Raw genomic sequence first — 21,707 nt, 5'->3', positions numbered from 1 at the left:
GAGACCAGCGGGGAATCCCAGGAAGCGTTAGAGCGGGATTGGTGGGGATCAGTTAGGTGAGTATTACTTATTTTAATTTTAAAAATGTACAAGCAGTTTATGTTTTGTTTTTCTTCAAGTGGCAGACAAACCAGCGTAACTGCACATTCATAAGACATTTGACATGTCATAGATTCACTTTACATTGACTTCAATGGGAGAGAGCTGCAATACTAAATCAGGTCACTGCCGAACAGACCGCATTTTGAGCATTCTGGTCATCTGTAGCATCTCCTCATCAACTGGCCCACAGGGGTCCCCAATGGTGGACCCCTGCTGATTGCCTATTGGTGTCCTATCCTGAGTATAGGTCTTCTGGAGTTTTCGAAAGAAAGCTCCTTTAAGTCTAGGTCAATTTCACTACTGAGGTCTGTAGCTAATGCTTCGTCTAACTACAATTTAGAATTTCATATTGAGTGACTTTTGTCTACCTCAATGTTTGCCTCCCAGACAGATCTTTATAAAGTTAGGCCATCTTTTAGATCTTCCAAAATTGTGTAAGTAGTGACTACTAATGCTTCTTAAAAGTAACTTTTAGCATGCGAAGAGTAGATACAACCCAACATGGACATCCATCAGTTCCCCCTCCCCATTGTCAACCTTCCTTGAATTAGTTTACATTTAAAGGGAAAATCCACCTAATAATGATCTTCTGTCAGGTTATAGACACATCAGTGAGCTGACTACTACCGATTTCCTGACCAAATAGGACATAGTGGGCTCAAGAGATGGACATTCCTAGGTTCCTCTCAGAGATGTAACTCAGCATTCTAAACAAAGCCCTATTAAATGAGACTGGACTGGCCATTTATGTGACATTGAATGGATTTCACTGCTCCATAAATTAGAAAGTCAGCAAAAGTCTCAACTCATGAACCCCATGAATGTAATTTCTAAACATCGATTACAGGGGTTTCCTACATTTTTCTTTTATTGAAAACCTATTCTCAGGATTCTCGGCACCCCTACTCATCAGCTGTTTCCAGAAGCCACTGCAGGTCGGAACTAGCACAGCTCTCTCAATTGTGCAGCTGCTGGTAATGGTACTGCAGGCTTTCTTCCATTCATTTCAATAGCCTTCAATCCCATTCCAGGCCCTGCATAGTGAATGTAGCTGTACTGGTTGTGGCGTGCAGTGGCTCCTAGAAAGCAGCTGATTGGCAGGGGAGCTGGGTGTTAGATCCCCACTAATTTTTTTTCTATTAATTATCTATCCGGAAAAAAAAAGCCTGGAAAACACCTTTAATACCAAATGAGTAGATCACTTTTGGGTGAATCTCCCCTTGAAGCCTTCTAAAATAGGTGGAGCAATACAAATTTAACTATCTGCACATTGGTATATTAATATATTTATATTATTGCTGACTTTTAGGTGACAAGTATGTATGGCTTTTCAAAATTGACCAGTAACCTACTTAATACGGCTATACTATATGTCCCGTTTGCATAACCCGCACCAATCAACAAAACAAGGGAGACAGCTGCGGGCCCCTCACTACAAGACCTGAAACAGCAACATTTGTGGCATTTAACAATAGGGGTGCAGAAGTCATACCTGGGCTCTTATGCCCAAGGGGGGGTCAAAGGGACTTCTACCTCCTAAATGGAACATGATGGTTGGGTGTTGGAGGTGATGGGGTAATTTGGGCCCATGAGGCATCAAGTGATGATTCTGGCCAGGTCTATGTTCTTCTAGCTCTGCTTTGTACTGCAGCTCAGCCAAGTAAATGTAGCAGATCGGTTTGTCTGCCCCTTTGTTCTGTGAGGCTCTTGGGGGTGCGAATCCCATTGACCAAACAAGCCCATCAATGTAAAATTCTTGAAAATCCCTGTAATATTTATTAAAACCTTAGACCTGTCTAGTGCAGTCTATGGATTCTTTTTTTACATTTGAGCTGTGAACTTTCCCAGCATATACAATAAAGAAGATGTACTGTGAAAAGAGCCTTATGTGTTTAGCTTTAGTTTTTGTTTATTGCTCCGATGCATGTTTTATACTAGTAGTGGTGAAATAAAGATATTCTACATAGTGTCATGGCTTGACAACAGCTTTTCTAAACTAGAATCAGTTGTCGCTTCTCTTTCCAGGTCCTCTTGAATTTTACATAAAGGAAGACTACAGGTACCTTTATAAGGGATGACTGTTGGAAGCATAAAAGCCTGACAGCCATCCTAGCAACAATCGCTCCTGTTCTTACGCAGGAGAAATAGTCAGATAATGCAGGGGGAGCGTCCAGAGTTCTCTTCCAGCCACAAGCCTCCATTCACAGTAAACAGGAATCATTCAAAGATTGAGCGACTCCTGTTTACACCGAGCGAAAAGCCACTTAGTAGTCATTCCGTGAGCTTAAACAGAATGACGAGTGACAAACGAGTGACTTCTCGCTCAGCGTCCTGGCGAGGGCCATGTGTACATGGTCCGACAGTTGCCTGTAATCACTCAGTTGAGCGATTTTTCAGGCGATCACCCATATAAAGGTACCTTAAACCTAAAAATGATTGATAATCTTGGCCCCAGTGTTTGTCAGTCTGCAGCACATTCATAGAATGGTAAAGTTTGAAGGGACCTCCAGGCTCATCTGGTCAACACCCTGCTCAGTGCAGCCTGCTTTGTCCAGCCTTTGTTTGAAGACTTCCATTGAAGAAGAACTCACCCCCTCCTGTGGCAACCTGTTCCACTCATTGATCACCCCCACTGTCAGAAAGTTTCTTCTAATATCTAATCTGTGTCTCCTCCCTTTCAGTTTCATCCCATTGCTTCTGGTCTTTCCTTGTACAGATGAGAATAGGGCTGATACCTCTGCACTGTGACAGCCCTTCAGATGTTTGTAGACAGCTACTAAGTCTCCTCTTAGCCTTCCTTTTTGCAAGCTAGACATTCCCAGATGCTTTAACCGTTCCTTATAGGACACGATTTGCAGACCGCTCACCATCTTGGTACATCCCAAAATTGTGTTTGCCTTTTTGGCTGCTGCATCACATTGTTGACTCATGTTCAGTCTATGATCTATTAGTATATCCAAGTCTTTTTCACATGTGCTGCTGCTTAGCCCAATTTCTCTCATTCTGTATGTGCTTTTTTCATTTTTCTTGCCCAGATGTAGAACTTTGCATTTTTGCTTGTTCAATACCATTCTGTTAGTTGCTGTCCACTGTTCAAGCTTTTCTAGATCTTTTTGAATACCCTCGCTCTCTTTTCTAGTGTTAGCTGTCACTCCTAGCTTTGTGTTGTCGGCAAATTTGATCAGTTTCCCATCAATCCCCTGCTCCAGATCATTTATAAAAATGTTGAACAACACTGGGCCTAGGACAGAGCCTTGTGGTACCCCACTTGATGCATTCTTCCACTTGGATGTGCAGCCACTTATGACTACTCTTTGAGTATGATCACTCAGCCAGTTGTGAATCCACCTAACAGTTGCATTGTCAATCCCATATTTGGTAATTTTTTTAATACGTATGGTATAAGATACTTTGTCAAATGCTTTACTAAAGTCAAGGTATATTATATCCACTGCATTTCCCTGAACAACCCAGTTGGTGATTCTGTCAGAGAAAGAAATTAGATTCATCGGGCATGACTTGTTTGCTACAAACCCATGCTGGCTCTGGTTAATTACTCCATTCTTATCCAAGTACTTGCATACATGCTGTTTAATAATTTGTTCAAAGATCTTTCCTGGTATAGAAGTCAGGCTCACAGGCCTGTAGTCTTCTGGATCCACCTTCTTCCCTTTTTTGAAGATGGGGACAACATTTGCCCTTTTGCAATTTTCTGGGACTTCTCCTGCTTTCCAGGAATTTTCAAATATTATGGCAAGTGGCTCAGCAATTACCTCCGCTGCTTCCTTCAGTATCCTAGGATGTAATTCATCTGGACCTTGAGACTTGAATTCATTTAAGTTAGCTATGTGTTCCCTCGCCATCTATCTGCTTATAGTCTGCATTCTTTTATTCCCCCATTAGCACAGGAAGATCAGTTGATGTTCCATCTGCTTTCTGAGAGAAAACAGATACAAAATATGAATTTAAAAGTTCTTCCTTCTCAACATCATTCTTAACCAATTCACCATTTTCATCTTGTAAGCATCCAATAGCATCTTTGACTTTTCTTTTTGCTTTTGACATACCCCTCAAATCCTTTTTTATTGCTTTTGGCCTCTGTTGCAAGCCTCACTTCATTATTAGCTTTAGCTTTTCTGACACTTGCCCTACAGTTTCTGCAGACCACATTATATTCTTCTTTAGATATTCCCCCTCTTTCCATTTGATAAACATACTTTTCTTCCTTTTTAACATGTGTGCAAGTTCTGTGTTCATCCATTCTAGTCTCTTTAAATGCTTCCCATTCTTACTTCTTTTAAGGATTGTTAATGATTGTGCTTTGAGAATCTCATTTTGCAATATTTCCCAACCTTCTTGGATATTTCTGTCCTTAAGAACATCCAACCATTGGATCCTTCCTACCCTCTTTCTAAGTTCATTAAAATCTGCCTTTTTGAAATCCAACCTTGAGGTCTGAGTTTTCTCAGGTCTTCTTCCCATTGCTATCCAAAATTCAAGGTCCCAGCCACCCTTATTTCCTCAACCATTTCCTCCCGGTTGGTAAGAATTAGGTCTAAGATAGCAGATCCCCTTGTTTTTTCTTCTAACTTTTGGAAGATAAAGTTGGCAGCAAGAGCGCATAAGAATTTGTTGGATCCATTACTTTTGCCTGAGAGAGATTCCCAACAAATGTCTGGATAGTTAAAATCTCCCATAATCACTATGTTGTACTTTTTTGAGAGCTTTGCCATCTGATGTAGAAAACGTTCATCAATATCTTCTGCTTGTCCAGGCGGCCTATAGTAAATGCCTACAATCATGTCCTTTCTGTTGTTCTCTCATTGTATTCTTACCCAGACAGTTTCTACAGCACTACAATGCTCTGAAGCTTGAATCTTTGTGGAGATTAATGTTTTCCTAACATACAATACCTCCTCTCCTTTTTTTAGGTCTGTTTCTTATAAATAAGTTGTATCCTTCAAGCCTTGTATTCCAATCATGTCTATCATTCCACCAAGTTTCCGTGATGTCTATGACAACATATTTCTCTTCCTTTGTTAGGAGCTCTAATTCTCATTGTTTGTATCCCATGCTCTGTGCATTTGTGTAAAAACATTTTAGTTTGTGGTTGGTGTCTCTTGCTCCTCTACTTTCCTTCTGCATTTTTTGTCTTTGGTCTTTCTTTCCACTTCTAATAGCAAGGTTCTTAAATGTATTAATTAGCTGTATATTTTTACCTGGCCTTTCCCATCCCTTCCCATATTCTTCTAGTTTAAAACTCTCCTAAAGCTCTCCCTCTTTCTACAGGTTCCAGAAATATATAGTCCTATAGAAGTCCTGCAGATAGCGCAGGGTAAATCTTCTGATTAGTCGCAGGCTGGAGGCTGACTGAGTGGGTGGGGCTTAAGCAAGCAGACAAGGCATCACAATCTGTATTAACTCTGCAGACATGACAAAGGGGCGAGGCTCCTGCTGCAGCCAGTGGTCTTACAGTTGTACACAGAATTAATAAGGGGGGAGAAGTTGGCATGCCTAATCCCCTGGGGTGCATGGACAATATTTCTTTGTATATTTCTCTGTTTTATTTAACATATGAGATAAAATAGGATCAAAGATATAAGAGATGAAGGGAGGAAGAACTGGGATATTTATTTTCTGTGCAATATCTGCGTTTAATGTTCCTTTAAGAATAGGAACCCCCCCCCTCCCCACTTTTAATTTTATTATGTGTCTATTCATATTAAGAAAATATTCCAGTATTCATACTAGGTCCTGGAAAACAGCTAATACACTGAAATTTCTTTTTTTTTACTGCAGCTCATTTTCAGCTTTGTTGTGTAGACTTGGACAACATGAGTAGAGTCACCTCATTATCATTATAGGATGAGTGAGTTAAAGATAGTTCTATTATACTCCTGGGCAGCTATCTAAAGCAGGATAGTAACACCATACATACAGATTAGGCTCTGCATGCAGCTCTCCTGCCATTCTTGAACTCTGGGAAGAAGTTAAGAACCATCTTTATCTGGAAACTGTATTAGTCAATTGAGCCTTTTTGTTCATTAACCCTCATTCATTGCTGTATTGTCTATACATGCATTGCAGGAAACAAGTATGTGTCTCTAATATGGCTGGGTCCAGGAAATTTTTAAAGTACTAACTAATACACTCATTAGTTCTACTTTAAAGACTTATAATTAGTAAAAAAAAAAGACATTACACCTTTCCTTTAAATAAAATATTAAATAAGTGCACAATCGTTAGAGAAAGCTAAATTAAATTGTAGTAGATTTTTATTTATTTTTGTCTTAAAAGTGGTTGCCCGGGGAGACTGAATACTTACCTAGACCTCCTCATCCAGCCGAGTTCAAAGACTGGGTTACTTGGTATGGCCCCTCTCTCTGCCTGTCAGGTGATCACAAATGTTTAGATTAACCCCTTCTCTCCACAGCCCTTTTTGTTTTCTTTTGTCTTAAGTTTTACCTCTCCTCATTTGAAAACCGCTAACTTTTTCATTTTTCTGGTGCCATAACTACGTGAGGGCTTGTCTTTTGCAGAACGGGTTTGTGTTTGGTACCATTTAACATTCCCTATAGTGCATTGGAAATATTAAAAAAAATTATAAGTGGGGCAAAATACAAACAAATGCAATTGCACAATTTACAGAGTTTACTGCACAGTAAAAAAATGACAAGTTACATTTATTCTGTGGGTCAGTACGATTATAGCAATACTAAATTTATATAGTCTTTTTATGTAGTACTAATTAAAAAATACCTTAGCTTTCTTTCGCCTTCTTTTGTCCCCCACAACTTTTTCATTGTTCCATTGATGCAGCTGTTTCATCTTCTTGACCTTTAATCTATATTGTTACCATTTTGGGATACAACTTTTTGATCGCATTTTTAATCAACTAAAAAATAGGGGGTTCAAATTTTAATATATTTTAATTTTTTTGTAATAATTCAAATTGCAATTGTAAAAAAATGTAATTGTAATAATTGTAGAAAAAAATCTTTATCTTACTTGTTCTCAGTTTTTTAGTCTATATAGGGGAGTTGAACTTACAAATTCGCTTATACGGTATACTGCAATGCTGTAGTTTCATAAGCACATCTTAATAGACAACAGTTATGGCAGCACAGAGGCTCTTCAGAAGACCCCAAGCTGCAATGACATCTGAATGACACCAATGGATGAGGTTTTGGATATTTGAATCCCAGCTCAGCTTTTCACTCTGCTTCAAATGATGACATGTGATGTCGGGAAGGGGTTAACCATGCCCGTCTCTTTTTCTGTCTCTGCATTGGGGACTCGCTTAGTTTCTAAAAATTAGCCAAAAAGCCAAGCCCCGTGTGATGCCATGATGGATACAGACAGAAGGGTCATACCACGCCACCCAGAGTCGGAAACGGGCCAAAAGTGGAGATACCAACACTGCTGGTCAATGTATTTAGCCTCCCATGACAACCCCTTTAAGTAATTTTTACATCACCATTGACCAAAATATTAATTTAGACTAGAACTGTGCTTCAAAAAGAAATTTAAAAAAAGGAAAATAATATCTTAAAGCATGAACTTATGGCAAGGAATTATCTTATGATCTATCATGAAACTTCTAGTAAAATGATGCAAAATCACAAGTTTCTAAGCATAACCACGTGTGACATTTTCATATGTATCCAAAAATAAATATGCTGTATAAGAATAAATGGTGTGTATTAAATTGTGCAAAAGTTACTTCTGTTGAGATTGCTGGTATATTAATTATGCAAATGTAGATTATACCCCGAATTCTCCAACATATTCCAGATGAAATCAATAAGAGTAGTTCAGAAGTTTTTTGTGTGCCAAAGAAAATGATATTAACCTTGAATGCAAATGGCAAAAGGTCGAAAGATAAGAAAAAAAAAACAAAAACAAAAATGCTTCACTGGAAAACTGAGGAAAGTCAACAAAACATACAAGTGCATTGTGGGTGATAACATGTCTGCAGGACATCCCAATTCTTCATCGCATACAACGTAACAAACATGGTTTTATGTAGATAGGGAATAGAATCCAAGTTTTGGAAGGCATGGTTACATCAAGCCCTGTCCGCTGAAGAGTCTCCTTGTAGGTCTTTGATTTAAAATCTACTACCAAAAAAAATAAAACATGTATCATAGGAATAGGACAATGAAAAGCAAAAAGTACATATCATTATTCAAAAACATTGATGACTTCTTAGTCTCTTAATTAACAGGCTCGTAGGTACGGTAGCTATATTTTGCATTCAAGGGGTTGTCCTGCTGAAAACATTGATGGTACATTGCTAGGATATGTCATCATTGACTCGTTAGTGGGTAGTGACCGACTGACCACTGTAACCTCTAATGATAGCTAGAATGAAGAGGCAGTGACCCTAGGGGGGAAAAAAACTCACGTACCACTTTGTCTCTGCTCTGCTTTTTCAATAGGCCTCATGGTTGACCCATTATAATCAACAGCTGATCATGCAACCTTTGGAAAATGCCAAGCAGAGTGAACAGGAGACACCTTGTTCTGTGGGAGTTGCAGTTTGATGCCCACTAACTAGACATTGTTGGCATATCTTGGTCAAATGTAATCATTGTCTGTAAAAGACAACCCTTCTAAAACCACATATAGTTTGAAAATAAACAAATGTTATCAAACATTTCTGTTGACAAGAGATTTACCCAACATCTATCTAACTTTGGACACCAGAAACTGATCCTTAACCTGAGACCCTGATTGTCTGGTGGATTAAAACAACGGCCACCAAACCACCGTACACGTCTCAGAAAACACGGCAGGAGGGAGGAAAGAAGCAGTTATATAGTTCACCATGACCTAGCGTGTCAAGAATTCCAAAACATTTTTTATGCCCTGATATGTTTCACAATTCCAAATGGGGAACCACGTTAACTTTAATTAGCGCATAAATCCTTAGGGACTCAGCTCCCCGGTGGACTCCATAGACTTTGGTTCTCATGTAATATTTATCAAAGAGCATTAGGCCATATGAGTCGAATAATACTAAATTTACAGAGTATGTGATGAAAATAGAGGTTTCCTTAACTTTCTATACAGACATGTTAAATATTTAAAAAAATTAAGAAATCATTAAAGATTGTTGCCACTTGATGTGGATGTGGTAATGGGGGAGGCCACTTTGTAGACGCACCTACAGTTCATGAGAATACATCAAATTCATAGGAAGCAATGCCCTAAAATGAAAAAAATTCACCAACAGCAGTCAGTCCATTCTCCAATTTCATTGACTGCATACCAGGTTCTCCAGGACTTCCAGGATCAGCACAGCAAAAAGACCACCGTGCTCACATAGACTGTTCACATAGGCACAGTGGCTTTTCCATATTAGTGACTGTGCCTAAGTAGACAATGAATAGGAGGCAGTGCTCATCTGAGCACCCTTGCTCCTTCACTGTGTTAACTGATTTTAACTGAGTCTGCAGTTAAGTTCCAGTTTTTGTTTCAATGATAGGTAGGGTTCCAAAGGATCGGAAGCACACTGGCAGTTAAGGGTCCATTTACCCCATGTAGTTTTCTCCAGATGACAAGTGCTAATCAATGAGATTGGCACTCGTCTACCAGGCGTTTACCAAGGCCGATTCAGGCTTTATTGTGGATGAACAATCATTGATACAATCGTTCACCCCTCCTCTAGAGCTTCATCATTGTCGGCAGCAAAACACCCGTTTACATGGTGAGATGTGCTGGCGACTATACATGTAAAATGAGATCACCCAATGAATGTGTGTTTGTTTGTTCGTCAGGTGATCACCAGCAAATACACAAAGTCCAATGATCGAGCAAACAAATGTTCCTAAGAATACTCTTGCCCAATCATCTGGCCGTGTTACTGGTCCTTGAAGGAAAGGCTGTTAATGGTAAATTCCTGTAGAATCCCTTTAACCTCTACTAATGTAAGTTAAGTAATTTATGAATCTATTCTTAAAAGGCTTGCTCCATGATAGAAAGCGATCCCCTATTCACTGGATTGAGGATAACTTCAGATCGGTGGGAGTATGACACCCACCAAATGCTGAGAATAGCGTTCCAACTCCATTGTGTCCTGGAGCAAGGTGAAGCTTAAGCTTAGGGCTTGGCTATCTCTGGAGGTCCCATTGAAATGAACTGATGGGCAGTGTGCATGTTCAACTGCCATTGCCCTCATTTCTCGAGATTGATGGACGTCCCAGTCGTTGGACTTCCACCAATCTGAAAGTTATCCCCTATCCTTTCTACCCCTTAAGATTAAATACCAAGGAATTTTTTTTTTTTTAATTTTAGGAACATTTTTTTTAGAATTAAAGAATTTTTGGCATTTTATTACAATTTTAATTGGGATTACCTTGCATAGGCCCATAAACATACATCAGTTATGTATAATGAAATCCTCTAGGTTCACAATTCGCTACCTTCAAGTTTCATCCCCTCCAACCAGTGCACTTTGTCATGTAAATGTCTTTCCCTCCGATATAATTAAAATGTTTTTCCCTCACCGTTCTGAGTAGTGATTGAACCGGAAGCGTCATATGATTAATATTCTAGGAAACTATTTTAGCTGCTTCGCAAAGTACGCTGCAGGTTTACTAATGATACACTGCAATATGAAATTAATTTTGCAATTACTCCAGGGCATAAAGAAAACTGTATATTATGTTTTGCTAAAGACTTTAGCTAAGTATGTTGACAAAGTGCGTAATTAAATCTGCACAATACAACATGTAAGCTCTTCAGGCCTAAAACAATAACATCTATTAAATCAGCTTGAAGGCAAAACAAGTTTCATAGATTTTTTTTCCTCTAACCATCGGCAGTGGACGGTTATACGATTTTCCTAGCACAAGTCTTGGGTCTGACTAATTTGTACAACTTGATACAACTACAGATGTAGCAAACCTTAAAGGCGGCACTTATTGTTTCTCTCCAGAATGGCACAGCTGTGAAATAATAAACAGGGCTATACTCACTCCTTCAGTGCCCCCCACTGATTCTCCTCCAGTCTCCGAATACTTCTAGGTAGCACACTCACATTCCGTTCAGGCTCATGACCACTGCAACTAATCACTGGTCTCAGCATTACCAACGTTGCCCACAGTGGTGATGACCTAGATGAAATATGACCACACTACCCAGAAGTATATGGAGGATGGAGGAGACAGGGACAGGATTGGTGAGCGCACGGAACAGGTGAGTACAGCTCTATTATTTTACAGCTGCACCAGCCTGTAGTGAAGAAATAAGTAACGCTAGACAAACCACTGGGACCCCTAGCAATCCTGAGAACTGTGCTCTCGAATGTCCTTGTGAACAGATCGGTGGTGTGCATGCATGACCATTCCAGTCCCTTCTCTGTGACGGACGGTTATTGCCGAGTTTGTCAATCTCCATCTGTCCTACACAACTGAATGGAGTTGAGGTCAAGTATGTACACCGCTTTTCCATTCACAGGGGAATTTGAGAGGACAGCTTTCAGGATTACTGGGGTTCTTAGTGGTCAGACCCCCAACATCAGGCTTTTATCTCCTATCATATGGATAGTGGATAAATGTCTATGGTGGTAAAACCTCTGTAAAGGGGTTGTCCCATTGTAAACTATTGATGCTCTATTCTCAGGATAGGTCATCTATAGATCGGTGAGGGTCTGTAGCTCACAAACCCCACCGATTAGCTATTTGCTGGACTGCTATGCTTGTTCACTGAGCAGATTTCTGCAGGAAGCAGACTGCTCTGTTCTCACTGCAGTGGCCAAGCTTGGTATTGCAGGCTAATTTCCTATTGATTTCAGTGCCTGCAATGCCAAGCCTGACCACTGCAGTGAGAATAAAGCTGTCTACTTCTTGCAGAAATCTCCTCAGTGCCTGAGTGCAAGGGCCCAGAGAATAGCTGATTAGCAGAGCTCCCTGGGGATGCCTGCCAATCTATTATTGATTACAACTGTACTACAATGCTGTAAATCAAGTTATCATGATGTGTAAGTCATGATAAAGATTGCTGCATCCGTTGGAAAAAAAATGATCATCAATTCAAAAACGTAACTAATCTTCAACGGTTTGGGATGTTAAAACCCACAGATGATTCTGCCTGTCACTAAAGAAGTAGAACAGTTATGTTTCCTGCAGAGGGGGCCACATTTTGTAGGTAGCAGACATTGTGTAATTAGTAGGATCCATGTCATTTTAACATGCTGCTGCCAACTGATAATAAGCAAGCAATAGCAACATCACTTGCTTATGGAGCGTCACATGATGTAGGCACCGCTCTTGCGCAATTTCTACTGTTTTCCCATCACAAGAAGGAAAACGTAACTTAGACACAAATGGTAAGAAAGACACCCCTGCGTAAATTCTTAAAAAGCACAGGTGATACCAGTACAGCGCAGTCGTGTATGCGTTACGTGTCCCATATGGAATGGATATAAGAGAACACACTGGCCCAGCATGAATACAGGAGTGGTCCCACACAAACGTTTCACACCCCATTACCATAAGCCACGGAGAATTGACCCATGCACTGTCTTAAAAGTAAATGAGAAACTCAGGGTGATGTTCCTATATTTATTTCAGTAAATTACAGCATATCCCAGTCGGTAAAGCACAGAGAATAGTAAAGCTTGGAGCGTATTCAGCAATTCCTCAAGTATAAGTCCAAAGCAAAAAACCATCACAAGGTCACTGTCAATTTTAAGGAGGCGTCCTGACACAATGTTACTGCTGCTATAAGGCTGCTTGTATTAGAAATAATAGATATGAAAGGCGTTTTCTGACCTGGTGTAGTCATCCTCCACAAGCATGTGCTTTGGGATTGGGGAGTATCTGCCTGGAGAGATTGGTGGCAATGAGCTCTTGTATTCCAAGGTGCCATTGTTTGCAGTGCTGAGGATGTGGCTCTCCAGAGGTGGTGAATATGCTAGACAGTGGAAAAGAAAAAAAAAAGTTCTTCAATTACATTAGGACAGGGCATGGACCCATGGCAAGGGGCATTTGGAGCCAAGGAAGTAGCTGAAGAAGCAGGTTGTCAACAAGGTACACTACCATGGCCAACATAGATACAGGGCTAGTCCAAGGCTGGTACAGTAGGCCTATGTCGGCAAGAACTTGGGTTTGGCTACCTACTGACAGCTGGGCTCCTGCTCTTATGGCCTGGAGTAGATATACCTCCATTCTCGAACATTTAACACCTTATTTGCTGCAATCAATAGTGCTTGTAGCATGTAAGTGGGTTACAGGTGGAGCGGACTCATCGACACCCTGCAATGTCATTAGGGAGTGCTGATGGGTTCCCGTGGCAGCCAGAGACCTGATTAGTTGGCCAAGTGGTGTGCAGCCATACAGGGAAAGAGTGCTGCCACAAGGAAAAATGGTCCTAGTAGTTTAAGAGTTCCATGTAGGGATGTAACTGCTGTAGTGTGAAACAACAAGTAAGACAAGAAGGAGAAGATGACTTTCATGAGCTGCCGGTGAGTGGATTGCCCACGTAGGTAAAGCTGCACTGAGCAGAAGAGGAGCTAAGAAACTTTTCAAAAGCATCTCTGTACAACTTTTGAGCTACCATTTGCTATTGGACATATTGGCCATCAGTCTGAAGCTGAAACTGGTGAACTGGTTGAACAGACTGTTCAATCAAAGATGCAAGCATGAGGGCTGTGCCTGGTAATTAGTAGACTTGTCGTCTGATCTAGAAACAACCTTGCGATTGCGCCTTCTTCAAGCAATACCCACTGGTGGTTATATTGCTAAGACAGATTTGGCAGAACCCCCCCGCCGGCTTCCCTCCTGGTAAGTCCTACAAGGAGCCTGTTCAAGACTTGTCCTCCGACTGAGGTCTTTCAGTAACAATCTGCATCTTGGCTCCAGGTGAAGGAAAACCAAGCTACACCTCTGTTTGGAGCCATGACATTGATAGAGCTATTCATTGATCATTTATGAGCCTGCGCAGTGATTCGAGTATCTCATTCAGTCACATAATCAAGCCTTTTACTCCTCTATGGCCTCACTGTCCTACTGCGCATGCACTCTAGTAGAAGACGCAATTATGCACCTACGCCGGATATTGCTATCAGTGTACAGGTACAGGATTTCTTGAGACTGATGGGGTGAGAGAATTTTTCAGGCAGCCAGTCAACAAATAGGAGGCATGGTTACTCATCAGCTCATAAATACGCCGGACTCGTCTTGACTTTTCAATGCCCAGTGGACTCATTTCATTTAAAGGTTTCGGAGGTCCATGAGGTTGTTTAGAAATGACCAAGGTTCAGAAATACATTGTTTTAAAAAGACTGCTTGCCTATGTAATCAGTTTCGGGGGTGATAAGTAGCTGACAGGTTCCCATAAAGGAAGTCTGTTATCTAAATTTGACCGAGTAACTAAATGTACTGTTATGTATGCACTGTTATCAGGAAGCCAGCCTTACATTCATCTTTTGTCAAAGTGTTTCCTAAGCAGGGATATTGGCCAATATGGTTCTCCATACGCTAATGAGCCCTGGCCTGTCTGATGGACAATCCATTGTCTTCCAGCCTGCGCCACAGGGTGATCCGGCGCATGTGCAATGACTTGTTCTCAGACTGGACTGATGTCAGTGCAGGAAGAGCTGGAGGCATCACTCAGCACGAAAGGGTGTGGTTTTATATCAGTAGAGGCTGGGAGAGGCAGAGGTGGATCGCCTATCGGGTGGTCTAGGGTTCAGGTGGACCGCCCATCGGATAGTCCCGATGCTCAGGTGGACTGCCCATCGGATGGTCCTGATGCTCAGGTGGACCGCCCATCGGATGGTCTGGGGCTCAGGTGGACCGCCCATCGGATGGACTGGGGCTCATTAGCATATGAGACTTTCCTATTCCTGTTTCCCTACATAACTAAACATTTAGCAGAAACCACACAAACATTTCCCATGTTGGACAATGCAGATAATACATACTTACAGTGAGTGATATCAGGAGGTCCATACGGATCTGTCATATATATTGTTGTGGGTTTTCCCACTTTCAGATAAACTACGTCAGATGTGTTCTTCAAAATAGCTACGGCTTCTTCATGAGTGACTTCTTCTAAACTGTAATTATTTACCTGGAGAGAAAGGATCAGAACATTACTATATCTCCAAGCAAAAATGAAATGACGGCTCATGTAGGATATATGGGCCAATTAAAGTTTAAAGGGTTGTTGATTTAGAAAACCCATTAAAAAACCCTTAGAACCTTCAACGATTAGCCAAGGCGGCTGCAAAGACAATCTCTTAATTTGGAGGACTAGACATGCCTATGCATTACATTGACTTACCTTTCTCAAATAAGTGATTGTTCAAAGAAGAACATGTGTGTAAAGGGGTTGTCCAACCTTGCAAAATTGCTGGCCTATCCCAAGGCATAAAACAGGCTGGTAATGAAGGAGTTAAAATTGCCTGGGGGGGGGGGGGGAATCCAAAAGTGGCCTCATGTTGTAGGTACCCCCCCCCCCCCCCCACACACACACACACACACCTGTATTCGCACTGCCGGTGAGTAGTTTCAGATGCTCAATCACTATGACATCTTCTCCTATTCCAGCTCATATTGTAGTGAGAACCTGAGACTGTGGGAGGAGTCAGGCCATTCAGGCAGCAGCAAGCCAGTGCAAATGTCAGTCATGCTGTAGGTCTGAAGCCACTAACCTGCGCACTAGGTGTGATCATGGGAGAATTGAAGCTGCCCATTGTAACTACATTGGGGCACGGAGGGGGTCACTACAGCTATATTGGGGCATGGAAGGGGCCACTGCAACTGTGTGGGGGCATGCAAGGAAATCATTACTTTTCAGGGGCAGAAAGTAGGCATTATTAGCTTGTGAGGGTCGCAAAGGGAAATTATTACTTTGTGGAGCCCAAAGGGAGGCACTATTTGTATGGAGGTGACATTGGGTGTAGTGGCAGGATATGGAGAGTGTGCAGAGACAAGTTGTGGGTGAAATAAGTCATTATGGCAATCTGAGCTGAATAGAGCTGAAGCGAAAGCTGATGTCACAAAGCACAGTGACCTGTGATCATTGGAGGTAATAGCACTGTAATCACTACTACTGTGTAGAGCTAATATTTAACCATTATATGGTGACTGCATGATTAGAAGTATACTATAGCTAAGCTACTGTATCAGAACCCCCCATGTTATAAAAAAAAGTTTTATAGGTCGGCTGTCCTTGAGATATATATATATATATATATATATATATATATATACTTTTTTGTGTGGAAGGAAGCAATGCATATGTTTTGGCGCTTGTCTCCCTAATAATTCACGCCTCTAGCAATGTCCCTGGCTGCTGGTGAACGACTGCTGGCAGCCATAATGAGCCGTGTGTATGTGTGCGTGTGGGCAAGGGGGAGGGAGGCATAAGATGAGCTTTTGCACCAAGGTCCATAAGCCTTTAGCTACTCCACTGTGTAGGTGGGTCCATTTGCTAGCAGAGGAGGCCAATAAGCATATTAGCTAATGCTGGATTTGCACTTTGAAATGTTATTTGTTTGTTTCTTGTTTTTCTGGGCCTGGATGAGTTGAGCGAAGTGCACCAGCTTAGCTCTTTGCCATGCCAAAAGGAAACGCAGGGGGATACTTAAATTAAAAGCGAGGCCACGGGGTCTGTACAAATGCTCCATCTTGCATCAACCCTAATTCAGGTGCAGTGAACCCAGTACAGCACAGTGGACTGGGCATTTGCCCAGGTGCTAATGCCAACCCAGCCTGACCACACTAGCCATTGAACTGACCGGCCTACGGAGATTCCTGCTCTAGAGCCTATGGCCAATCTGCCTGTCCAAGAGGATTCTTCCTAATCCCTTAACGACCAGCCCATAGTGTTTTTACGTCCTCCTGAAGTGGGTTTTATTCTCTGAGGACGTAAAAACACGTCTCCTGCAGAGAATAAAGCCCCTTGGGCTGTGGACGTGACAGCTCTATGCTGTCAGTGTCTGCAGGTAGCCGACAGCATGGAGCTGTCATCCCGGGCTGTACGGACCCCCCCCCCGGCATTGCAATCGGCGCTATCCAATGGATAGCGCCGATCGCAAAAAAGTAAATAAAAGTACAAAAAAAGTTAAAGATTCAGCTGCCCTGATGGATCGGATCCATCAGGGCAGCTGAAAATACTCACCGAGGTCCGCCGCACTGCTCCCCGCTCTCCTGCAGCTCCGGTCCCCGAAGCTGGTCTTCTGCGCATGCGCAGCCGGCGGCATTACGTCAGGCGCATGCGCAGAAGGCCTGGCAGCGCGGGAGATTTAAAATCTCCTGGCTCCCGGCTCCTGTAGGTAGCCTGGAGGCAGGAGATGTCAGCGGGGACCGCGGTGAGCGGTCCCCGATACCGCGATTGCCGTTATACAATGGATAACGGCGATCGCGGAAAAGTGCAAAAAAGTTTTAAAAAAGTAAAGTTTCACCTCCCCTCATGGTCCGCCGATGTTCCGGGACCCGAAGTCCCCCTCTGCGCATGTGCGCCCGATGATTGACATGGGGTGCGTGCACAGAGGGGCTCGAGCCCCGGGAAATTCAAAATCCCTCTGCTCCTGGCTGCCATGTGAAGCCAGGAGCAAAGAGATTATACCGGGGACATGATCACTGTCATCCAATGGATAGCAGTGATCATGTAAAGTAAAAAAAATGTGTAAAAAGTAAAAAAAAAAAAAAGTTAAAAAAAGTTTTAAAAAGTTTAAAAAAAAGTTAAAAAAGCGTACGTTTCATCTCCCCTCATGGATCATATCCGTGAGGGAGGATGAAAGTACGTACATAAGGCCCCTGGATTTATCCACGGACCTTACCCCAGCTTCTGCGCACGCGCCCGTTGCCGAAATGGCAGACGCAGGCGCAAAAGCTGTGGATTGCCAGGCTAATTTAAATTCTCCCTGCTCCTGGCTACAAAATGTAGCCAAGAGCATGGAGATTTCACGGGGGGCCGCGGTGAGCGGTTCCTGATCACGTGTTCGCCGTTATACAATGGATAATGGCGATCACGTAAAAGTAAAAAAAAAAAATTTGAAGTTTCATCTCCCCTCACCGATGCGATCGGTGAGAGGAGACGAAACTTTGTACCGGAGGCCTGCGTATTTGAACCCCGACGCGATCTTCTTCCGTGAACTTTCCCGAATTCTGCACATGCGATTGCCGGCAAAATGCTGGACACATGCGCAGGAGTCGGGGAGCCCAGGAAATTTAAAATCTCCTTGCTCCCAGCAACCAACGGTCGCCGAGAGCCTGGAGCAGTGACGGGTGGCCTCGTTGAGCGCTCGCCGGTCACGTAATAAAAAGGTAGCGCTCTAACATAGGTCAGTCTCACATGACCGTATAGGAATTAGATTCCGCATGCGTCTGATCCGCAGTATTACGCAGATCAATCGCATTGGATTACACAATTCCGCTCACATTAGCAGGTTGGAATTGTGTAATCCACTCGCAGAAAAGAGAACGCAGCAAGTTCTATTTTACCGCGGCTATCCGCAGCATAGAGCCTATTGTGCTCAATGGTCATGGATATACCCGCTGCCCATACGCAACTACCTTGTATACGGGCCGCGGGTACCCGCGTCATCGCTAAGCGAGGGTTCGGGAAATGCATACAACAAAAAAGGTGTACTGCGCATGACCGCCTGTGTGAGTAGGCAGTTATGTGCAGTACATTACACGGCCGTACGCAGGGTCACAGCCGGGCTCACAGATGACATTCGCTGCGGGCCTCCGCAAGCGGATTCCGCCTATGGCCGTGTGAGCCCGGCGTTATTCAGACTGCTACCTGTAATACGTAATTTACTAGAAGCCCCGGGAACGCTTGGCTTCATGCAGTTCCAGGAGCAGCTTGTTGAGCACCTTCTCTGTGAGACCGCCGCACCTCCGCAACCTTACGGAGACTCACAGTGCACCACTTTTTACACCCCATACCCACCACTGAGGTCAAGAAATGACCCCCAAAAAGCATGAGAGGAGGGGGAATACACGGTTTTATTGCCCCATGGGCCCATTTCAACCAGCCTCCGTAATTACCCCTGTCTTTGGAAATACTACACAGTTCACTTTTATCTAAGATTTGCGAACGCCGAAAAGGGTGCGGAGTGTGTGGGGCGGGGGGGGGGGGCAATTTTCAGGGAGTCAATTTTTATTCTGTACAAATAAGCAATGGGGCCTGGAATTTATTCAATTGTGCACTGAAATCCAACGGGTGTTCCCTCCATTATAGGCCTTGCCATGCGTCCTGTAAGTAGATGAGGGCCACAATGGGTATGTTTCTGAACACGGGACAAACGGGGGTATCCATTTTGGGGTGAACGTCTTCATTCCTATGTACACTGTACAAAAAAACTGTTTTTAAATTAAAAAATTGCCAAAAGAATTGAAAAGCGTAACTTTTTCCTTCTGCTTTGCTTAGATTCATTCAAATACTGTGGGGTCAAAATACACAGTACACCCCTAGATGAATTTGTTAAGGGGTCTAATTTTCAAAATTGGGTCATTTGTGGGGGTTCTTTATAGTTTTGGCCGCGTAATGGCTCTATAAGTGGGCAATGGGGCCTGAAATTTATTCAGTTGTACCCTGAAATCCAACGGGTATTCCTTTCATTGTAGGCCTAGCCATGGGTCCTGTAAGTCTATTAGGGCCACAATGGGTATGTTTCTGAACATGGGACAAACAGGGGTATCCATTTTGGGGTGAAAGTCTTCATTTATATGTGTGCTGTACAAAAAAAAAGGTTTTTAAATTGACGCAATAGCCCAAAAAATGAAAATCGTAATTTTGTCCTACTGCTTTGCTTAAATCTATTCAAAAATTGTAGGGTTAAAATACACAGTACACCCCTAGATAAATTCGTTTAGGGGTCTAGTTTTCAAAATGGCGTAATTTGTGGGGGTTCTCTATGGTTTTGGGCGCTCAAGAACTCTACAAGTGGGCAATGGCGCCTAAAAGGACTTCAAGCAAAATCTATGTTCTGAAAGCCACCGATTACTCCTTTCATTTTGGGCCCCGTTGTGCATGCAGACATAATATTAGGGCCACAATGGGTATGTTTCTGAAAACAGTACAAACAGGGGTATCCATTTTGGGGTGTAAGTCTTCATTCATGTGTGTGCTGTACAAAAAAAGCTGTTTTTAAAATGACAGAATTGCCAAAAAAACAAAAATCCTAATTTTTTCCTTTTGCTTTGCTTGAATTTATTCAAAAACTGTGGGGTCAAAATACACAGTACACCCCTAGATAAATTCGTTAAGGAGTCTAGTTTTCAAAATGGGGTCATTTGTGGGGGTTCTCTATGGTTTTGGGCACTCAAGAACTCTACAAGTGGGCAATGGGGCCTAAAAGGACTTCAAGCAAAATTTATGTTCTAAAAGCCACTGACGACTACTTTCATTTTGGGCTCCGTTGTGCATCCAGACATAAGATTAGGGCCTCTGAACACGGGACAAACAGGGGTATCCATTTTTGGGTGCAAGTCTTCATTCATATGTGTGTTGTACAAAAAAAGCTGATTTTAAAATGACAGAAATGTCGAAAAAACGAAAATCACAATTTTTTCCTTTTGCTTGGCTTGAATTCAGTCAAAAACTGTGGGGTCAAAATATGCAGTACACCCCTAGATAAATTCCTTAAGGTCTAGTTTTCAAAATAGGGTCATTTGTGGGGGGTTTTCTATGGTTTTGGGCGCTCAAGAACTCTACATGTGTGCTATGGGGCCTAAAAGGACTTCAAGTAAAATTTCTGTTTTGAAAGACACTGACTACTCCTTTCATTTTGGGCCCCTTTGTGGACTCAGATATAACATTAGGGCCACAATGGATAAATTTCTGAACACGGGAGAAATAGGGGTATCCATTTTGGGGTGTAAATCCTCATTTTCATGTAAACTATAGGAAAAAAGTATGTCTTTAAAATGACAGATTTGCAAAAATATGAAATTTTACTTTTTCTCTTCTAAATTGAATTAATTCCTGAAAAAAAACTGTGGGGTCAAAATACTCATGACACCCCTCAGTGAATACACTAAGGGGTGTAGTTTTTAAAATGGGGTCATTTGTGGGGGTATCTATTATTCTGACACTCATGAGCCTTTCCAATCTTGGCTTGGTATAGGAAAACAAAGTGTTCCTCAAAATGCTAAAAAGTAATGTTAAAATTGTACGTCTCCTAAATGGTTCAAAAAAACCTAAAGTTTTTCCAATGTGCGTCCAAAATAAAGTAAACGGATGGAAATATATATCTTAGCAAAAATTTCTATATTATGTTTGCACATATTTAAGATATTGCAGTTGGAAATGTGAAAAAATGACGATTTTTTCAAAATTTTCCCCATTTTGGCGCTTTTAATAAATAAACACAAATTCTATCAGTCTTTTTTTCCCGCCTAAATGAAGTACAACATGTGGCGAAAAAACAATGTCAGAATCGCTTGGATATGCAAAACCTTTATGGTGTTTTTCCATGTTAAAGTGACACATGTCAGATTTGCAAAATTTGGCCTCGTCATTAAGGCGCAAACAGGCTTGGTCACTAAGGGGTTAATCTCCGCTGGTACTCTCAAAAGTAGTCATTTCCCAGCACCTTACACACACAGCCACTACGCATGCCTCCTATTTGTTGCAAC

The 21,707-nt window shown here is 42.1% G+C and overlaps 1 protein-coding gene across 1 annotated transcript in view; it reads right to left on the bottom strand.

Moving 5' to 3' along the window:
• DLG2 (discs large MAGUK scaffold protein 2) overlaps positions 1–21,707 on the bottom strand; it is a 469,593-nt gene that overhangs the window by 358,084 nt on the left and 89,802 nt on the right. Inside the window, exons 7-8 of the mRNA XM_066588133.1 lie at positions 15,039–15,183; positions 12,882–13,023 (exon numbers count right to left, since the gene is read on the bottom strand). Of these exons, the coding sequence (XP_066444230.1) occupies positions 12,882–13,023; positions 15,039–15,183 (287 nt within the window). The remainder of the gene's footprint in view (positions 1–12,881; positions 13,024–15,038; positions 15,184–21,707) is intronic.

Source organism: Eleutherodactylus coqui, chromosome 1 (genome assembly GCF_035609145.1).
Source record: "Eleutherodactylus coqui strain aEleCoq1 chromosome 1, aEleCoq1.hap1, whole genome shotgun sequence".
NCBI lineage: Eukaryota > Metazoa > Chordata > Amphibia > Anura > Eleutherodactylidae > Eleutherodactylus > Eleutherodactylus coqui.
The sequence above is the reverse complement of the archived record's forward strand: the minus strand, read 5'-3'. Positions and strand labels throughout refer to the sequence as shown.